This window comes from Meles meles, chromosome 10 (genome assembly GCF_922984935.1).
Source record: "Meles meles chromosome 10, mMelMel3.1 paternal haplotype, whole genome shotgun sequence".
NCBI lineage: Eukaryota > Metazoa > Chordata > Mammalia > Carnivora > Mustelidae > Meles > Meles meles.
Genome location: NC_060075.1, coordinates 19,478,233 through 19,499,182, shown reverse-complemented (window position 1 = coordinate 19,499,182; position 20,950 = coordinate 19,478,233). Strand labels below are relative to the sequence as shown.

The 20,950-nt window shown below is 38.0% G+C and overlaps 1 protein-coding gene across 1 annotated transcript in view; it reads left to right on the top strand.

Annotated features, from left to right (window-relative positions):
• The window catches only part of EXOC4 (exocyst complex component 4), a 740,765-nt gene that overhangs the window by 314,364 nt on the left and 405,451 nt on the right, over window positions 1-20,950 (top strand). Inside the window, exon 10 of the mRNA XM_046020865.1 lies at window positions 18,979-19,075. Within this exon, the coding sequence (XP_045876821.1) occupies window positions 18,979-19,075 (97 nt within the window). The remainder of the gene's footprint in view (window positions 1-18,978; window positions 19,076-20,950) is intronic.

The following is a 20,950-nucleotide window of genomic DNA, read 5'->3' as shown; positions in this document are numbered from 1 at the left end:
TAGTGTCTCTTTCTGTGCCGTGTAGACACATGATTGCTGTCTTCCTTGCCTTTTCCGGGCCATTTTCTCTCTCTTCTCCCTAGAAAGTCCCATCCCCTCAGATAATTCCATCTGTTCTTATTCTTGTTGTAGTTATTTTGAGACCCTAGGACTGTCCCACCTTTTTCCTAGCTGTAGATCATGCAATATGTATTGGCTGATGGTAGTTTTCCCAATTTGGGCAAGCCTGGGTTTCAGCCCAGCCTCACTGTGCTTTACAATAGCAAGGACAGTTTTTTGAGCCCAGGTTTTTGAAATGGTAGTAAATATGGAAGATGACAAATGCATTAGTCAAGCGCGTGCTATACTGACCTGATCCAAAAAAAAAAAAAAAAAAACATGAATTTTCAGTGGTTTATATAGTTGAAAGGAGAACTTAACACATGTGTCAGATATGCTGATCAAATGAAAAAGTGAAGGGAAATCGAGCCTCAACCTTTTGTGCAGCCAGTGAAAGTAAAACATTGCGGTTTTCAGAGGCAGATGGAATGGGAACAACTAATAAATCAGGTTTTGAAACATTGAAGAACAACTTATTTCAATGCATATGGTGTTGGATCTTAGACAAGAGAGTATTGGGAGCAAAAATAGATAAAGCGTCACTAGAAGGACCTTGTACCTAAGCGTCATCTGTATGACAATATTTAAATCCGTATCATGGCATCAGGCTCAGAATCTGAGTAAATAAATAATTATCGTGTGCCAGGAAGAGCCTTTGAGATCCCCGTGGAGTTGTACATGAAAGAGATCAGAGTGAAATTGTATTCCCACAAGCATTCTGTGATCATTCTAATGTTTCCTTCTCTATTGTGCTTTAAGAAGAACAGAAGAGTATAATCACTTTGTAGGCTTTTCTCATCAGAAGCATTTAACAGGAGAAATGCAAATTATTACAATGGACACATTTTGCATCGGTGCTTTCGAGCCTGCTTTCTGCTGGGAACGTATGATCATTTCTTGTTCACCGAGTGATATAAAATGGACCATTGTGTAAAACTGTATATATATCTCATGTATAAGATAGATTTGGGGAAGGCAAACAAGCGTGGCTCGGAAGATATGTGGGAGAAAAAGCAAGCAAAAATTGGTATCATTTTATCAATTTTAAGTCCTTTATTGACTTTTTCTTTTACTTATGAGTAGAATAAAAGAATTTTTCTTTGATTTTTTAAAATAAAGCATTTTTAATAGAATATGCTTCAACTTGAGGATGTTCGAAGTTTTATAGCAGAATTTTCCTGGGATTTTGTTTTAAGCTACCTTCTGGATCTTTAATATAGAACAGTTTAATCTGAATTTGGGACTCTTTTTTGGTTGGATAAGTGGAGAACAGGAATGGAAATTTATTTTCTCTTGTAAAAACCAGGAAGACAAATCTAGTGAACATCTTCTCTTACATTCCTCAAAGATACCTAGGTTAACAGTTTGATTACCTCATTAAATTTGCGGGCAGTTTCTTTCTGCTTTCTCAGAAAAGGTGTATATTTATTGTGTTCATCGATTGAACGCTGTGTTAGAGCTTTGAGCATTATACCTAAGTAGGAGACAAAAAGGCCCTGCCTTTGAGATGGTTGCAGACCTTGGGGGGGAAGAAGAAAAGCACATTCAACTGTTTAAAAATGCAGTGCAAATAAAGATGAGATAAAATATTGAAGTACAAGATGCATGAGAGTTGTTTGGCAGGACAGTCATTTGTCCTGGGCCTTGAATGTGAAACTTTGCTCCAGTTATAGGAAACGGTGACCAACTTATACCCAGTTGTGATGCTTTGCTTCCAGCCTGCCTGTGATTTGCAGGAGTACTGTAAGCACATGTTAAGTCGGATTATTTCTTTTTTTTTTTTTTTAATATATTGTTTTTTTTTAAATTAATTAATTTATTTTTATTTGCTTATTTACAGCATAACAGTGTTCATTGTTTTGGCATCACACCCAGTGCTCCATGCAGTACGTGCCCTCCCTATTACCCACCACCTGGATTATTTCTTTAGTCAGATACCTTTGAGACTGTTGAATGCCACCCCCTAAGCGTCTTTTGTTAAACCCAGTGCTTCTGGGGGTGCCTGGGTGACTCAGTGGGTTAAATCCTCTGCCTTCAGCTCAGGTCATGATCCCAGGGTCCCTGCTCCCTGCTCAGGCTCCCTGCTCAGCGGGGAGCCCGCTTCCTCCTCTCTCTCTGCCTGCCTCTCTGCCTACTTGTGATCTCTCTCTGTCAAATAAATAAATAAAATCTTAAAAAAAAAAAAAAGCCACCAGTACTTTTGATCTACATCAAGTGCCGTGCTGTCAAGCCTTCCAGTTTTGCCAAAATCATGGCTAACTGAGTGTGTGCTATTGGCCAGTTCAGTTCTCAGCAAAAGAAATCTAAAATGGCGAACGGTGGGGTGATTGTTTACCCTGAGGGAGTTTCCTTTAATAGGGAAACAATATTATGAATGCCGTGAGAGATACCTCTGCAAGGTCAAATGAACAACCTTAGGAAGGCCTTATGGCTTTATATAACTACTTTGGAATTGAGAGTACTACCCACAGTTTTGTCCTGAGTAGTCGTGTTATTATCCTTCAACTGTTAATAACAATAAATATGTATGTAGTATTCAGACTTGCTGAAACAGGATTTAGGAGGATATTTACTAAGGTCTCTAGTAGATCCACAGAAAATTAATAAATGTTTTCTGTGTTAAATATAACCAGTGTCTTTCTGGAAGCTTTGTTTATTTTGGGGGGGCAGGGGAAGAATTGCAAACACACAAAAAAGTTGGGGAAATGGTATGTGTGTCTATCTTGTGTGTATTTACCATCCACATTCAGTAGTTATTACAATTTTATTTGCTTCATCTCCTGTTTTCTTTTTCTTTTTCATTCTTTGCTGAAGTATTTTAAAGCAGCTTCCAGACATGATGTCATCTTATCCCTGTACCCTGCATACCTGAAGATGCGTCTTTAAATGCTAAGAATACTTTCTTAGATGTACACAGTTCTGACAATCGTGTACTATTGTCCTGAGCCCCATGGAAACACTGGAAACTCTAATCATATATTTTGCCTCTGTATAGGGCTCATCCACTGAAAGGAGGTGGCGGAAAAAAGGAAACCATTTTTGTTGTATGATATCCAGTATAAAAATACAGAACTCCTTTATATTATTTCCTGTGCTTTAATTGAGCTTATAGTTAAACTTAAATTGAACTTGCAGTTGTTCAAGATTTTGATTTGGATATTTATACTAAATGATTTTTTGGCTTTGGTGAATTTAGCATATTCCAGTTATATGTATACTGTGCCTGCAACGAGTTGGAAATGAATAATTTTCTGATACTACTAATTCATGATAGGACTATAGCAATGGCTCTGTTCTCCCTCTGTGTGATAAGCATAGGGAGTGTGTGGAAGTCAGCTGAGGAAAATCTTAATAGAGGAATATTTTCCTGTAAACTGCAGCTCTCGTATTGAGACATAAATAGAAATTTCTATGTGTAAAACATAGTTATAGCAAAAATGGGGAAATCCTGTATGTAAAGAAGAGGTATCATTACTTCACATACTTTATTTTTGTGTGTTGGGGTGGGGGAAAGGAGTAGGGTCACAGTAAAATGATATAATAAGAATCATGAGGCTTGTTTTAGACTCAGAGGTGGGCCCGAGCAGCCTCACAGTGGCTTGCTGGAGATAACCCTGAACTTGCTGGAGATAACCCTGAACTTTTCCACCCAATTGTGTGTTCAGGGATACCATGTTGGTAGCTTAAAATTGACCTTGATGGAAATAGTTACCCCACAGAAATCAGCCAAGGCTACAGATCAGGGCTTCTGCCTGACACAGAGAGCTGGCTAAGCATTTACCAGCACAGCACTGGTTATAGTCTTCTGAAAACTTTACCTGTACAATGAAAAGTCCAAAAGATGCTTGATTGTTTTATACTCTTGGCCTCTAAAACACACACACACACACACACACACACACACACACACAGTATTCACGTTGCATTTGCTATTTAATGTGTGCAGTATTTCCTGTTATTCTTGATATGACTGGACATAACTAGATATAAGTAGACATGTTATAAATTTAATTCCCTTTTTATGATCCTACATAACTGTGACAGACTATAATAGTGAATTCTTTAGGGATTTTGACTATTGCAGAATCCTTGGTGATGGTCTTTGACTTAATTATATTTGTGGGTTTAATCCTAGGACATTTTTGTGAAATGCCAGAATCTCACTGCTGGGACTGATTCTTACTTTCCAGTCATAGCTTTAAATCTCCTTTAAGATACCACGACAAATAACCACCTTGTCTTAGGAAAAAACAAACAAAGACCTTCAGTTTCAAGGAAGAGACTATCTCCTAAAATAGTCGTTGCTTTTTCATGCTCTTCCAATCCTTGATAAATGGGACCTTTTAGAAACCCAAATCTGCCTTTTCAAAAGTTCCAACCTCTTTGTCCTATTCCTGTCTCTAGGACCACAGAATACAACTTAACTCCTTTTTATAATACAGCACTTTACATATCTAAAGACGATAATCATATTCCTCCCCACTCTCCCATTCCTCCAACCCAAACATTTCTCATTGCTTCTACCCTGTTGTTTCTTATGCCTGAGAATGAAATGATGACTTGAATCCATTTTCCTCTGAAGATTTGACTCTTAGAGCTTCTTCCTAGTGGGGATTAGCAAAACACATAGCTGTTTCCATGTAGAATAACTATCATTTATCCTGTGCTTTACACAAATTTGACAAAAACCTTCACACATACTTTTATTTGTTTATAATTTCTTGAAGGCACAGAAGAGTATTATTCTTTTTATAGACAAGTAAACAGAGGTTGGAAAATTTAGATGCCTTGGGGAAGGAGAGACACAAAGAGCAAGTGGTAGAGCTGGAATTTGAATTTATTATTTAAATGATTTTATTTATATCTTATCATACTCTCATTTTGCATGACAGGGAAGGGTTTACTGAGAAGGACACAGTTGAGTGGAGACTTGAAGCAGGTGAGGGAGGAGGACACGTAGACCGTGGGGAAGAGTGTTGACAAGTGGAGGGAACAGAGGCCCCGAAGCAGGTGTGTGTATGGTGTGTTCACAGAAGAGCAGAGTGAGACAGGGGAGGAGAAGTAGGAGATGAACCCAGAAAATTATGGGGACAGATCGCATGGATTCTTCTATTGAGGTCATTGCAAGGGGTTCCAGTTTTACTCCAAATGAGGTAGAAAGCAGAGCATTCTAGAGAGCAGAGTAACCAAATTGTCCTTACTTGTATTTTAGCCAGATTACTCTGTCTTATATGTTGAAACTCCCATGAAGGGGGGCAGGGAGACCAGTTAGAAGACAAGAGATCAGGAGAGAGATGGTGGTAGCTTAGAATGCTGTTTGCAGTGAAGGTCCTGAGAAGCACTGGCTCTGTGTCTTGAAGGTTGAACTGCTAGGATTTGCTGGTGGACAGGATGAGAGTCATGAACAAAACTGAAGAGTAAAGAGGAGTCCAGGGTTGCAGACGTGAGCAACCCAAGGTTGGTGTTGCTCTTACTACTACCAGCACCTTGTGTGGAACGTGGACACATCTGCACTTCATCAATATTTGTTGAATGGATTTGAATTTAACCGGCCTCCCGTCTTATTGTTCTCTATCCCCTTATTTCTCCATCGTCGGGGTGCTGCTTGATTGTTGAGAAAAAAAAAAAAATGCCCTGAAGCTGTGCCTGCAGACCATTACTTTATCCTAAGTTGCTTTGTCTAGTATCTGCAGAGCCTTTTTGTTAATAACCTCTGCCTCTCTCTGGTCCCTCCTCCCCTACATTGACAAGTCGTTCTTCTGTGCATTTTATCTTAATAAAAGCCTTGTCTATATTTTAGGCTTTTGAAAAACAACATTTAAAAAGCAAATTCACTGATCTTTGAAGAAATACAAAAGAAATGCACTTTTCCAGGAAGAAAGTTGTAGCAAGAATTTTATATGATGTATTTAGAAAATGTTGATAAGTAGCTCCTTTGTTATGTGACTGAATCACTGTTTTTTCACAGCCCAGTGGAGAACTGACCTTATGATACCAGTAATACCAATTATGCCGATGTTAGGAGTTCTGTATTATGTGTTACTTTTGTTAATCTGTTTTCTTGTATTATTAATACCAGGCTACTTTATAGAAGATCAATGTCATATTTTCTCTACCAAACAACTGTAACTTACCTCTTCCGTGAATTTTTTTTATGCTTATGTAAGTTGGTTTTCAAACTAAAGAGTAGTACTTACATCTTGTGGAATACTGTATTTTAATATTTTGCTGTATCTTATAATAGCTTTGTCTCTAACTTTTGGTGTGTTCCTTTTCATACCACAGTGAAAGCATGAACTTCTTGACGTCATGGACTATGTCTGTTCGTTAGGTTTTATATCATCATGAGTCCACTCCTAGGCACCACGATGCTGAGTTCCTAATTATTCAATTGAATTAAATTAGTGTTTTCCTATTAAATATAATTCTGTCAGGATTGTTATTTTGAAAACCATCAATTATGCATAAAGTTCTGATACCTGGTTTGGGGAGAATTATTAAGAAACAGTTTAGGTTAAAATTGCACAGACACAACATGAATTTTGCCCATTTTATTTGTCAGCATTAGGGAGTTCTTGTGATAATCAATGCAGGATCTAAGATGCTTTCCATAAAAGAAAGAGAGCATAGATGATCATAATTAGATGGTATAAAAATGTCAGCCCCAAATGATACTAATTATTTTTTCCTGAAGCATAACTAATATCCCAAAGCAAAAATACAGTTCATTCCCATTTAAAATCCCATTAGAATTATGGCATATGGTATCTCAATGATTATAATAATTGGCATAAATTTCTTCTTGATAAAGGTGCTACTCTATTATGTTCTACCGTATTGGAAAATGTAAAGAAAACCTACCAGCAGAATATATTCCAATGGACATTTTATGATCTAGGAAATAAAAATTCATAGATGGAAAGGTTTCTCAAGAGTATACTATCTGGTTCATTCTCTATTTTTTTGGTAAAAAATAGAAGCCTCAGAGAGGTTAAGCAACTTTCATGTTGCCAGAAAATTACTTGATATCAAAGTTAGAACTTCCGTTCTTAACATCTGATTATGATCTATATCAAATTGCATTTTATTGTGTATCATTTATTTCACTATATCAAGTTAACTGATAACAGTTAAGGAAAAGCTATATTATTTTTATTTTGTTTATTTTTTTTGTATTTGTAATGATTCTCTTTGGATAATATGAGAATTGTTTAAAAACAAACAACAGACAGTGCTAGGGATATCTGAATACAACCCAGAGATACTTGTACTGGAATAATTTAATTCAGAGGGGACATTGTAGACTGTTCTGTAGAGTACTTTGTGTGACGACTTCTCTTTCTAGCAGTAGGACTGGTATCTTTGTTGATCTTCCCATGAATAAATTTAAAGTGTTGGGCGAAACATTTAAAAATGTGTTAAATAGCTTTGATGGGCTGGCAAGAAAGTTCAGATTATTAGAAGCAAAAACAGGACTGCAGAGAGATATTGAGGAGAGTACTTCCAAGCCCGTCTTTACCTTGAAGATAACCAAAGAACCAAGGTTCTTGAAGCCAAACCCAAAGAACCTTGCAAGGCACTTCCAAGTGAACTGACCCAGCCTGGGGAGTCTCATAGAATGTTGCTCCCAAACTCCATATAGAGTACACGGATCATCTAGAAATACCATCCCTTTCCCCATAACCTTCGCACCTCTTATAAGGGACTGGAAGAAAATTGGTTACCTTGGCATACACTGAAAGCAGGAAAAATTGCTAGAAAAGCCAGGTTTGTTGCCAAACTAAACATCCTCTGGTTCGTGTGAGAACATTTTAAAGTGAGTCTTAAAAAAAAAAAAAAAAAAAAAAAAAAATAAAGTGAGTCTTTAGTTTAAAATGGGTTCCAGGTTGGTAGTTCTCTTAGGTCCACTAGCAGACGTGATTGCTAATGTATTCTGATGGTACCTGCCTTTAAACCAATACTCCAAGAATTGTTACAGATAAATTTCTAAGGAATATGAACTTAAATAACACATATGCACCCACAAATACATATGCAAATAAAGATGATACATGATACCTATAGAAAAAAGGATCCAGGAACAAGATTCAAGACAAAAGACAAAAGAATCAAATCAGCAAAGACATTCAGTATTACAGTTATGAGACACATAATATTGGCTTATCTAACAATATTATTTTAATTAATAACTTCGCCATAATGACTCCTTGTTAAGTCTTTTTCTTGCCTTATTAATGCAGTGTCTATATATATATATATTTTAAAGATTTTATTTGACAGAGAGAGACACAGCGAGAGAGGGAACACAAGCATATATATTTTTAATGGCTGTGTCATATTCCACTTATCCATCCATCCATCCATACATACATGTTTGTATAACTTATTTATATTGAAATGTGTGTAAGTTTATAATCAATTCCCTGTTATTTTGCAGTTTAAGTGACTTTTTTAAAAGTTTAAGATACTGTTCTATGATCAGCGTTCTTGTTGCCAAATCTTAAGTTCACCCATGATGTTCACTGTGTTCACCACGATAACATTGAAGGTTATGTGCTTTTTAACAATCATGACTGATAAAATGGAGAATAAAATTTTTGAGAAGTGTGAGGTACAAGCTTGCCAGATAAATGTAGAGGAAATAAGATTGGAAAAATTCACTGCTTTTTGGTTTGGTTTGGATTTTTAAAAAATGTGTTAGACATTGGAGAGCTGCAGGGGATGGGCAGTCTGTCTGGATAGATTAAAACTCTTTTTTTAAATCAATTTTTTTTGCCGAACATAGGGCATGCACAATCCTATGTTATGCTCTATTTATGTAGAAACAGGAAAAAAAAAAAAGCCCCTGCTGGATGTAATTTTGAGTGTTGCCATGTCATGGCTCATGCTTAGGTTGCTTGGAAAACCGATTTTAATTCTATGAGAATATTCCAAGACTTGTTGCCTAGGGTGGCTGGAAAGTTGACTGTTGCTGATTAAACCTAAAGAGTGACTATGGGTTTGCTGGTAAAGTTATTTAAAGCCACCTGTGCCTTAGTCATCCAGATGCTTCCAATGAGCCATGAAATAATGCTGTTTCTGTTTGGATGCCAGCACTCATTATCTTTGTCAGTAAGCTAAATGCTACCATGTTTTGCAACTTGTATTCTGACTCTGAATTTGTCTTTAAGGAGACCTTTATCTGTCTTCCTTCTTATAGTCATTTTAGGTTATTATACTTTCTACCTGCCACCTCAACTCTTCAATATAATTTCTGTCTACCTTTGGGCATTCTTAGATTTAAGCACGTGTGACCGTGGAGACAATGACAGCATTTAACAGTATCGTTTTTTTCTACGTGAACTGGTTTATCTGTGTATCCATCAATTCCAGTGGCCTGGGCTCCCATCGTAGGCCATTTCACAGGCAAAACAAGATGGATGGGCACAGTCTGTTTTCAGCTTGATGCTTATCTGCACCATAAATCCACCACTCAGCTGGCAAGCCATCATCGGAAGACTCCTGACTAGTCAAACACACGTGTTAGGTCAGCACTGAGATGGGTTCATCTGATTAGAGAACTTCACTGCACTCTGTCATCCTTCATAGCACTCTTGGCTGTATTTTAACAAGAACTACTGAGCAAACAGTAAAATCTTCGGCAATCTGAAACTTGAGCGAGGAGAGAATCTTCATTGTCGGTTTTAATCATGGTTGATGAACCAGCACAGACACTTAGTTGAAACACTACAGATAGCACAGAGCGTTTCCCAGTTGTACCAATTTCCAGAGGCTTCTGCCCTGCCATCACTTGTTACACTAGCAGTGCTTCTTCCACGATCCTTCAAAACAGACAGGGCCGCCCTTCCCAGAGGCGGGGAGATCTCGGGCTGGTGGGAAAGGGTTTTTCTGGAGAACAGACTATTCACACTTCCTCTGTGTGCTGGTCATCACATACCACCTTCCCCCTCCCGGCCACTGCGCACCCACCACCCACCCACACAGGTTTTCTTCTAAATAGTTTATTAAAGAAAATAACAACAATGAGCATTAGGACATAGACTGTTTGGAAAACATGCTGCCAGTTCCTCAAAATATTAAACATAGAGTTACCGTATGACTCAGCAATTCAAATTCTAGGTATATATTGAGGAGAATTGGAAACCCATGTCCACACAGAACTAGTACATGGATGTTCATAGTAGCATTGTTCATAACGTAGTTATGACCATAGTTCATAACAGCCAAAGTGAAAATACCGAAACGTTCATCCGTTGGTGAACAGATAAACTAACTGTGGCATATCCATACATTGGGATACTAATGATCCTTAAAAAGAAATAAAGGACTGATAAATGCCACAGCATGGATGAACATTGAAAACATGCTAAGTTGAAAGTAATCAGACACGTGATAAGGGAGAGGATGCCAGCTTACACACATGAAAATCTTGGAGCTAGATAGACCTGGCTTGCCACTAAAACCTATTTAGTAGATTCAAGATAATTAAAACTAGCGAATCGGTTAAACAGGAAGGAGAAGAAAGAATCAATGCAGTGTCCTTATGTAGCCTTCAAATAAAGTGAGTTGGAGGATAATGGCACAAAGATAGGAATGCTTCTCAAAAATGGTCAGTTAAAGTTCCCTTGTGCCTTATTGATCAACCATTTAAAAATACGCATGCAGTGACTGTGGATCCTCTGGCAATTGGCTCATATCTTACATTTTGCTCTTTGTAGAGCATGCTGTTTCAGACTCCATTAGAGAAACAGTCAGTAGTGTTACTAATGGAGCCGCCTTTGACTTATGCTCATGGAAGATCTCCAGGTGAACGCATTTACTGATGGCTTAGAGTGAGCTGTTATTAACCTTAAAATTTGTTTGTTTTTTTTTTCTTTTCTTTGGTTCCTTGTTATTCCATCCTCCAAAACATTCATTGAATTTATTGTTAGGAAGATAATTAAGGATTTTTGTTTCTTATTTCATTTTGTAAGCCAAGACACCACCCCAGAATAATAGATTATTATAAAATTCACTTGTTATTTGGGAACTAGATTGTAGTCAGTTTTTGAACCATAAAAGGATATGATTTTTATTTCTATTTCTATATAAAAATGATTTCACGGGGAAGCAACACTGTTAGGTTACCAAAAAGTAATTATTTCATGGTCTTTAGCCAAACATCTGGGAGAGAGGATCTTACCTGAAGCAAAACTCAGGTGATGTATTTGCTTGCTTGCAGGCTACTCACATTGAAATTCCAACAGACGCAAGGTACCGCGCGTTCATCTCGTGTACTCCTCCTTAGACTGCACAACAAGGACTGTTTGTCTCACAGTAACCTGTCACTAGGCAGCCTCTAATTTAGATCCCCTTTTCTGTACAATATGCTTTATTCATGTGAGTGATACCAGAAAGGGACCAAAAGGAGCTTCCTCTTTTCCCTCAGAGCTGAGGTCCTCGGACTTTATTTTTTTCCTCATTCTCATTCTTACCCCACCTCCAAACGTTGCTGCTCCCTGTTTGTTTACTACCAAACCTCTAACTTACTGTTTTGGCCCATCCCATATCTAACTCAGGGGAGGGCTTCCTGGGGTGACCCATAGGGAAGGCAAGGAAAGATACAGCTCTGAGCCTGTCCCTCCGAACCTTTTCAGTCTTCTCTCACTCTGACTTCAGCCATAAATACTCTGATCTGAGAGAAACTCCCGCATGTCAGCTCAGATTGCTTACCATCAGTCATGTCTTCACAAGTTTCATTTATTTCTTATGCAGCCTTGACCCATCTGTGGTCAATCATCTGACTCTCTTTCTTATCAGAACCTTTGGCTCCTTTTCCCCCTTGTTCTTTTGCTACAACCGGCTGGTAAATCCTTAACTCTAACTCCCAGAGTCTCTCTTCTCCACTCATATTTCTGCTCTAGAATATTCCATAATAATATGGTGCTGCTACAAATTGCAGTAATTTCATCTCCCCTGGGCCCTCAGCAGTGTGGAAGGATTATTAAGAAATCCATCAGATGTAACGGTAAAAGACAAAGCAAGAGAGAGTTATTGGAATTTTCTTTAAAAGGGGAAGCAGGAAAAAAATGGGCTTCTGTCAGTGTTTTGGGTATGGGTACAGGCAGACTCTCCAAATTTCCCTCCCTGAAGGTCTGGACCCTTTCTTGTCTTCCTACCTCTATGTTTCTGGGCCTCCAGAAAGTCCTAACCCTGCACTGGCCAGTGAGGACAGATGGGGAAAAGTTAAGTTAGTTCTAGTTCTTGTTGCTGGGACAATATTGGAGAGGAGAGTGAGGCCTTCTGGCCTCAGTTGGACCATTAAATGTTTTCCCTCCAGAATCATTGTTTATATGATGGTTTTATCTATAAAATGTTGTAAGGCTTCACTTACATTTTGATCAGAGAGGCTTTTTGTGCATTGACTTGGATAACCAACTATTGTATTTAGTGTCGATTCCATGAAAATGGAATGTCAATTTCCATGGAAAATGCATTTTATATGTCAAACCACCATTAAATCAGTTTACTGCTCCCTGTTTTAGCATTTTCCTGTATCACCCATCACCTGAGTCATTTTTTTCAACCCTTCAGTTTCTTGGAACATAGAGTGATATTGAGCACATTGTAGTGTGCATATAGTTGGGAAAAACAATTTAAATACTGAACCTGCATGTGTGATTTTGATTTTGAGCAAGACTCTGTACTCCTCCTCCCAAGCCCACAAGTCTCCATTTCTTTAATATGACAGGGCTATTACTAGGATTAAGTGAGATATTTTATGTTACAGGTCCAACAGAGTACCAGGTGCCTAGTAGATGTTTTATTAATGTGAGTCCCCTTCCTGCCCCTTGACCTCCTCCCTGCGTACTCTGTGTCTTACTTGACACTCGTCTTAATTATTACTCAGTACAATATTAGAGCTGCCCAGGAATAAAATATAATTGACAAGGCATATATATAAATATAAATAAATAAGGCATTTACTCCTCTAATGGTGGGGATAACTAATTTGTTTCCACTTGGGAGATTGTTTTCTACAAATAATACCTTAAAATTTTTCAGCATTTTACTGAAACATGCATTCCTGACTGAGCATACTTTATGCAAAGCACAACTGCTGTTTGTTCCTAGGTGGTTTGTACTTAGAAGTCACACAATCTAAAAGACACATTATCGCTTTTTGTTTGTTCATTTGTTTATTCATATATTCATTCAGCAAATACTTACTTAATGCTTATTGTGTGCCAGAAACTATTCTAAGCCCCGGAGATACATCCATGAACAAAATTATATTGTTGTTAATGAATATAGAATTGGTGGAAGTTGAGTCCAAAAGGTGATCCTTGCCTAGGAGGAGTTTATTGCCAAGATTTCCTTCCCAGGTCTGACAGCAACTTACCATGAAAAGTAGAAAGTTACCACCAATCTTGATTTGCTTGACTTGACCGTAACAGTAAGTGATTCGAGAGTTAGAATGGGTATTTTACTTCCCTCTTCTTCCTAATCTCCTACCAAACCCCAAGCCCGAGGCTAGTCCCTGGTCACAGGTTGGGCAGTGGGGGTAGCAACAGCAACAGCATTAAGTCCTAATGATAATCTGTGCTTTTAAATGGGTCCTTGATAAAGAACTTAATCCAAAGAACAAGGTGACAGCTCTGAATTCAGGGAGCTTTTAGGCCATTCAGCAGGCTCTTAGAGACAATTCAAGACCCTATTTACTGATGCAATCAGAATGCATTCTCATAATCCTTCGAAAGTGTTTATGAAGCTAAGTATTTGCTATTAAAAAAAAAAAATCTTCACTGTGAGTCTTTACAATGTGGAAGGGCCAAGTTGAAATCCAGGCCCCATCAAACATGTCTGATAAGGTGCGCCGCTCTCCGTGCCTCAGCCCTGTTGACCACCAGACTCTACACTGTCTTCATGTAAGCACTCGGCAGACAGTTCATAATCGTTATATCTGTACATTTATTGTAACATATTGGTTATTTTTTTTTCTGTCATGCTTTAAGTGTTCTCAACAATTTTCTGACCTTTCCCTGCAAGAATCCCCCCAAATAAGACAGACGTATTATGATTGCTGCTGAGAATGGTATTGACTTCATACAACGCTGCCTAAAGTAGCAAGAGTAGCATTTTGTCGATTGGATCTTTGTGGTTTAGTTTACATTCCAGGGATGTTTTCTGTGTGTGTATGTGATCAGGTAGATCCTTAGCTGCTTGGTCATTCTAATGAGAAAAGTAGAGCATTTATTTGAGGTATACTAGGTGTCAAACAGTGTACTGAGTCCCCAGGAGGATGTTACCACCACAGGTCTGTGAAAGAGTTAATTTCAGTATGCATTTTACAAATGGGAAAGCCAAGGCTCAGAAAATTTAAGTAATTCTATCACACTTGTAGTATTAAGTAGCCTCTGGGGTCTGACACCGGTCTTAGCGATTTTTCCCACTGTCCCCTAGTCCTGGCAGCGAGGACATTTGTTCCCATTTCTCAGGCTGTGGTTTTCTTTTTCTGTTTTATTAAAATGATTGTATTCATTGTAAATGATGTCAAATTTCACTTCGGAAGAATCAAGGAGGAAATAAGTTGAGGAGCTGATGACTTTCATGTAGTGAATTCTCCAAGAAGGGCCTCAGTTGTGAGCCTGGAGATGCTGTCATCCCGGCAGTCACTGGTGGCCTTGGTGCCTCTTGCCAGGTGTCTGCAAGAGCCTGTCAGACCATTGTCCTCATTGTTTGAAACTGAAATATGACTGGGGCATTTCCTCTCCTTTCTGCACAAGATATATTCTACTTGTAATACCATTGTCAGTTTCCTTTTCTTTCCAACCATCCATCATCATTCAGCATTTTCTCTGGTGCCTATCACCCGGCCTCTGACAGCTGAGATTAGACTATAAGCATAATGAATGAAGGTGAGTGAGATGCTCTGGCCCCTGCGTGCTCTTCCCGGGGTAGAACACGTTTCCTCGGAACGCTTGTGACAGCCGGTCCCAGATTACCTGATTATGGGAAGGCAGACGAGGAGAGGCGAGTTTTGTTTCTCACTCAGAATGCTGAAATGCTGGACTAACTCTCAGAGGATTCGACACTGAGACCATATGGTCTTTGGCCACAGTCTTTACTTTTGGTTCCGACCTGTGTATTTTCAAGAACATTTTCACTGGGTTGGTGCTATTTTTGATAATTGAGTAAGCTGGATTCGGACTCGTAGTAAAGAGGAAATCACATCAAATGCAGGGGAGATGGAGTTTGCAGTGGGCCCGGAAGCATATAATGAGGCTCCTGTAGGAGGAATTTTGTTTGGGGGTTGAGGTACTTCTGCCAAAAGTTTACTTTTTATTTAGTTTAACGCCACTCTGTAAAGCAGTAATCATCTTTCTGGAGCTAACAGGGAACAAATGCAACTATTACTAAGTTTCGAGCCGAATGCTCGTCCTCATCCTTCATTTTCACAGCCAAATCTTCCTCTTGCTGTCATTTCTCATGGCCCATTAACCTTATTTCTGGTATCGTATCTTTTGTTATCTACGTTCCCTATATGATTGTCATCAACAAATGTTTATTAAGCACACCTGTTACCTGTAAGGCTCTGGGGGTACAGAAAGAATTGCTTATGTTTGTTAGGTCTTTGACAGTTCCCAAACAACTTGCATGTATATTTCCTCATCTAATTCCAATGATATTCTACGAAAGTAGGTCTCCATGTCTTCCTTCATTCAGCAAATGTGTACTTTACAGGAAGTTCCATCCCAGGCAGGAAAATGTTACCTAAGCAATTAGAAAGCAAGTGACAATACAAGTGACCTATGTTAAGGTTATTTTATACAAAGTCAATGCTAACAGAATTGTGGACGTTGAGAGAGAGCCACTCAACAGTTTAAGGCTAGATCTGGTGCCTAAAGAAATGGTAGGAAGGGACAGGGCCCTCCTGATGGAAGCCAGGTGTGGAGAAGGACATGGCTGTGCACGCACAGTCAGTGCATTTGGTATACATGAAGATATCCAGTTTGATTGGAGCTAGGTTTATCAGGTCAGTATATAACTGTTAAGTATCAAAAATCATAGCACCTACAAATTTTTAGAAAGCGTTAGAGATCATGTAGTCTTACTCACATTTGTCCCTAAAAGAAACGCTCGTATTCCATAAATGAACGCACTATATTGTTGTTTAGATTTATTTCATAGAAAGTTTTTGTTTGTTTGTTTGCTTTTAAGATTTTATTTATTTGTTTGATAGACAGAGATCACAAGTAGGCAGAGAGGCAGGCAGAGAGAGAGGAAGGGAAGCAGGCTCCCTGCTGGGCAGAGAGCCCTATGTGGGGCTTGATCCCAGGACCCTGGGATCATGACCTGAGCCGAAGGCAGAGGCTTTACCCCACTGAGCCACCCAGGTGCCCCTCATAGAAAGTTATTTATGTTGCACCTGGAGTGCAGAATATAACCTGTTTATTTTTTACACATATACACATGTTTCCTTGGTAATTCAGTACTGACTTCATTTTATGATCTTAGAGAGAAGTGTTGATAAAGACGATCCATTTGTTCTGTTCTGTTTGTTTGGAACCACACCATGTGCCCTTTAGAAGAGGATTTTGTGAAAGGACTCGTGTTTGTGGTTGTCTTGATGCTCTCCTTTTGCAAAACCACTGACTTTGCAGAACACTGATCTCTCTGGTGTAAATATAGTAATACAAGATGGATTTTTTTTTTCAAACAGGAAAAAAATAGCTCATGATTTTGAATCAAGAGCTGTACATGCCATTATACTTTCTGTTTTTCTTAAGAAAAGCCATGCTGTGATTAGTTGGTGGAAACAACTGATCCAAGTGGGATTTGTCTAGACTCGGATGCCTCAGGGAAGTCTTGATGATCCAGGGTATGGATTTCTGAGGCTTCACGTGTTTTTATCAGCCAGTCTCCAAGGTACCTCAGAGACCATTAAGATAGATAATAAATCAAATGAGATTTAGTTTTGTTTGGTGTCATGCAAAGAGCTGTAATTGGAAAGAGAATGTTGAATTTAGAAAAAAGAAATGGAATATTTTAAGCGTAGATTGTTAGGATTTTGAGGAGGCCCAGGAAATAGCATCTGTCTTTACTGTCAGATTTCTGATACTATTAAATAATACAAGTAAGGTAGATGGAAGGCGAGATACCAACTTTTATACTGACATAAGCTAGCCTGGGAAATGTGGTCTACTATGAGGGCCAACTGAGCTTGCTAACTGAACGTCAAAATTAGACTAATGTACTCACCCACTTACAGAAGGGACTGGACCACTTCATCCTTCCCTGACAAAGCAAGAGCTTCATTGTTGACTTTGTGAGACAGCACTTGCCATCTGCGGGCATTCTGGTTTCTAAAGTGGAATAAGGAGGTTGCTGTGACCAGCGTGCTCAGCTCGGTCTTCTCGGTTTTACCAAGGGAATTACTTCACTTCGTCTGGAGTGAGTAAAAGATAGAGGCCGGGGATTACATTAATTTTCATTCTCATAGTAGGTAACTTGAGTAGTGTGTGGGGAAGGGAAAGCATTTCTCCCAACATCTAAGATACACATTTTTTCACATTTTAAAACCTATGAAATAGGACACCTGGGTGGCTCAGTGGGTTAAAGCCTCCTTCTTCGGCTCAGGTCATGATCTCATGGTCCTGGGATTGAGCCCACATCGGGCTCTCTGCTCAGCAAGGAGCCTACTTCCTCCCCTCTCTCTCTCTCTCTCTCTCTCTGCCTGGCTCTCTGCCTACTTGTGATCTCTGTCTGTCAAATAAATAAATAAAATCTTTAAAGAAAACAAACAAACAAACACCTCTGAAATTAGGATGTTATATTAAGTCAATGGCATTTTCATGGCTGTGGCCCAAAAGAGAGTCAAATGAGTTGTTTTGCCTCAGTATGTGTGAGCTGAGTGGATATTCCTCATACCATGAGCCTTCAATGTTTCAATTAATGAACCTCTTAAGGATAGTTTGAGGAAAGATTATGAGTCTTGGTTGGTATAGGAACACCTTCTCTTTAAGCCTTCCGGTAGCATCAAGTACTTATCAGCATTAAACCCTGCAGAATCAGTATTAGAGGCTAGAATAAAATACTGGATGCACTCCTTCAAGAAACCCATTTAGTGACACCATTTAGCAAACAAGGATATTGACAACTCTGGGTCATTAAGAAAAGCTGGATTCTGAAAATTACATAGGTTTAAGAACACCTTAATTTTTCTTATTTTTCTGTATTAAATGTGTGTGAGAGATTTATGGTAAACATCTATTTATTTTAAAAGTCTTAAAGCCTTAAAAAATCTTAAATAAATATTTACATATAAATTATATCACTTACTTGTATATATTTAAACTATAAGAAGCTTTTCAATGAAGGGGAAAAAAACCCTAGGTAATAAGAAAGCACTGTATAGTTTCATTAGCAGGATTTTTAAAAAATTTAGTGTTACTTAGTAGTGTATCTTAAAATTCCTGGGGCTTAGACTGATGAAGTGTGGTCAGGTAGGTTTATGTGGGTCTTTGCTCCAGACTTTAACAGCCCTCGACAACCTTGAATGCTGCTTCCTCCTTGGGAAAGTTTCACGTGCTGCACCGTCTAAGAAGGACACTGACGAATGCAGATCTAAAAGCTTAACTGGGTTTACCCGACACTGCTTCTTTAAAAACACTGTTTATCTTTACTGACCTTTCACTCCAGAGTGAAAATGCTGCCCTGCTGTTTACGTAATGAGGACGACTAACTGGATCCAGTCATTCAAAATAATTGTATAGATGTGAAGGCAGCTGTTTTCAATGGTAGCCCTTCTTGTGATAGCCTCACATTCATCTCCATAGCCTTGATTTATTTTTTTGTAAAAGTTCTAATAAACTAAATTTCTCTCCTTTTTCCTGAAAGGGGGTCCTGATGACAACTTAATTGAAGGTGGAGGAACCAAGTTTGTCTGCAAACCTGGAGCCAGAAATATTACTGTCATATTCCACCCATTACTAAGGTAAGTCAAATCCTATGTACTTACTGAAAGTCATTATTTTCATTATTTTTGCTGACGTACTGAATGCCAGTAGGTCAGTCAGCATTGAAACAAGTCCTCAATAAACACACGAAACAAAAATTTGTTCCATTTTCCAGGGCTTCACTATCAGAATTTGTCAGTAAAACAAATAGTGTCAACTTTGCTAAGTACCTTTTTGTTCTCTGAAGTAATACTCCGTAAATACTTTTTAAAATAATTTTCTTTGTTTCCTACTCCCTGTCCTTGCCCCTCTTCCTCTCTCTGTCATTGTCCCCCCATTGCCTTCTTTATTTCGGGCAGTGGCGACTTATGGCCTGTAGGAGGAATGTAGTCTGTCACCTGTTTTTCTTTTTCTTTTTTTTTTTCACTAAATTTTTTTTACATGATCATACTCATCTATTTATGCATTGTCCGTAGATGCTCTGTGCTGCAATGTTGCAGAGTTGAGTGTTTGCCAGAGAAACCATACGGCCTACAAAGCCTAAGATGTTTACACTTAGGCTCTTTACAGGAAAAAATGGCAGACCCATGGCCTTTCTCCCTAATTTACATTAATGGCTCCTATATCCTCTGAGGATTGGCAAGTCTTGAAACAAATATAACTTATAAATACTGGAAGACATTATAGATGTCATGTATATGGTTTTATATATTAAAGACAACTCGATGCGGACTAGAATGAAATCTACTATATTGCTCAGTTTATTGTGGAACTATGACTATAAAAAAATAAGAATCTGTGATAATTGCATTTTAAAAACTACTAAGCCCTAAATACCTTTAAAAAGGAACTTTTGGGCAAGAGAGGAAGAGGGAGTTATTCTTTAGTGGATCTAAAGTTTTGGTTTTGCAAGATGAAAAATTTCGAGAGACCTGGTTATACCACAGTGTGTATATATTAGCATTACTGTACCATATACCTAAAAACGATTAAGATGGTGAATTATATGTTAAGCATTACTGACTGCAATAAAAAAAAAAGGGTACTCTTTGAACATAGAAATCCCATATAATATTAATTGTGTATGTTTTCTCTGCAATGAACCAGTATATATTTTTCCTTTTTTCATGTAATATGGACCAGAAACTCTTGGGTTCATTATAAGTCAGGTGCTTCCGATCATCACATTAACTTTCTTAGGTAACTTCTATAATATTTGAAGCATTTGAAATAACAGTTAAGGAAGTACTGCTGAATTGGCCAGTTAAATATTGCATATATTTTTCTAAAACACAAGCGGTTTATTACTGGGATTATCATTATCCTACCTACTCATTAATCAAGACTTTCTGAATTGAAATCATTGGAACTAGTTCAATTTAGATCTCTTGCTTAGGTAAGAGATCTAAACTTAAGCAACCAGGTTTAAAAATTCTTCTGGAATACTTCCCCCAATTAGTTTTAAATGCAGAAACACAAATAGGCAAATTAAAGAACAACAACAAAAATCCTTCATGTAATAACAAGAGATTTTTAAAGAAGCATTATTAATCTTTTGAAAAATCTGTTTTAGCAAATGTTTGCAAACGTAAATCATGTAATTTAGGAAATCATGGAATTAAGAGAATTAAGACTATTCCTCTATAAATTTAGTTGATTTTCTATATACATAAATTACAACATCTAGAATTTCTAGATTAAGTAACAGTGCTCATTTATTACACCTGACTTTGGTAATTGGTTTACTATTCACTCTCATCTTTAATTAAATTGATTTCTACTTAGTTAGAGTTGCTAATTGTTAGGAAAATGGGAAAATACCTTAATCATTATAGGCATCTTCTAACCTAGATTTAACGCCATAATTTACTGCTAAGTCACGCCATGGCGTGGATTAATGTAATCCTTATGCT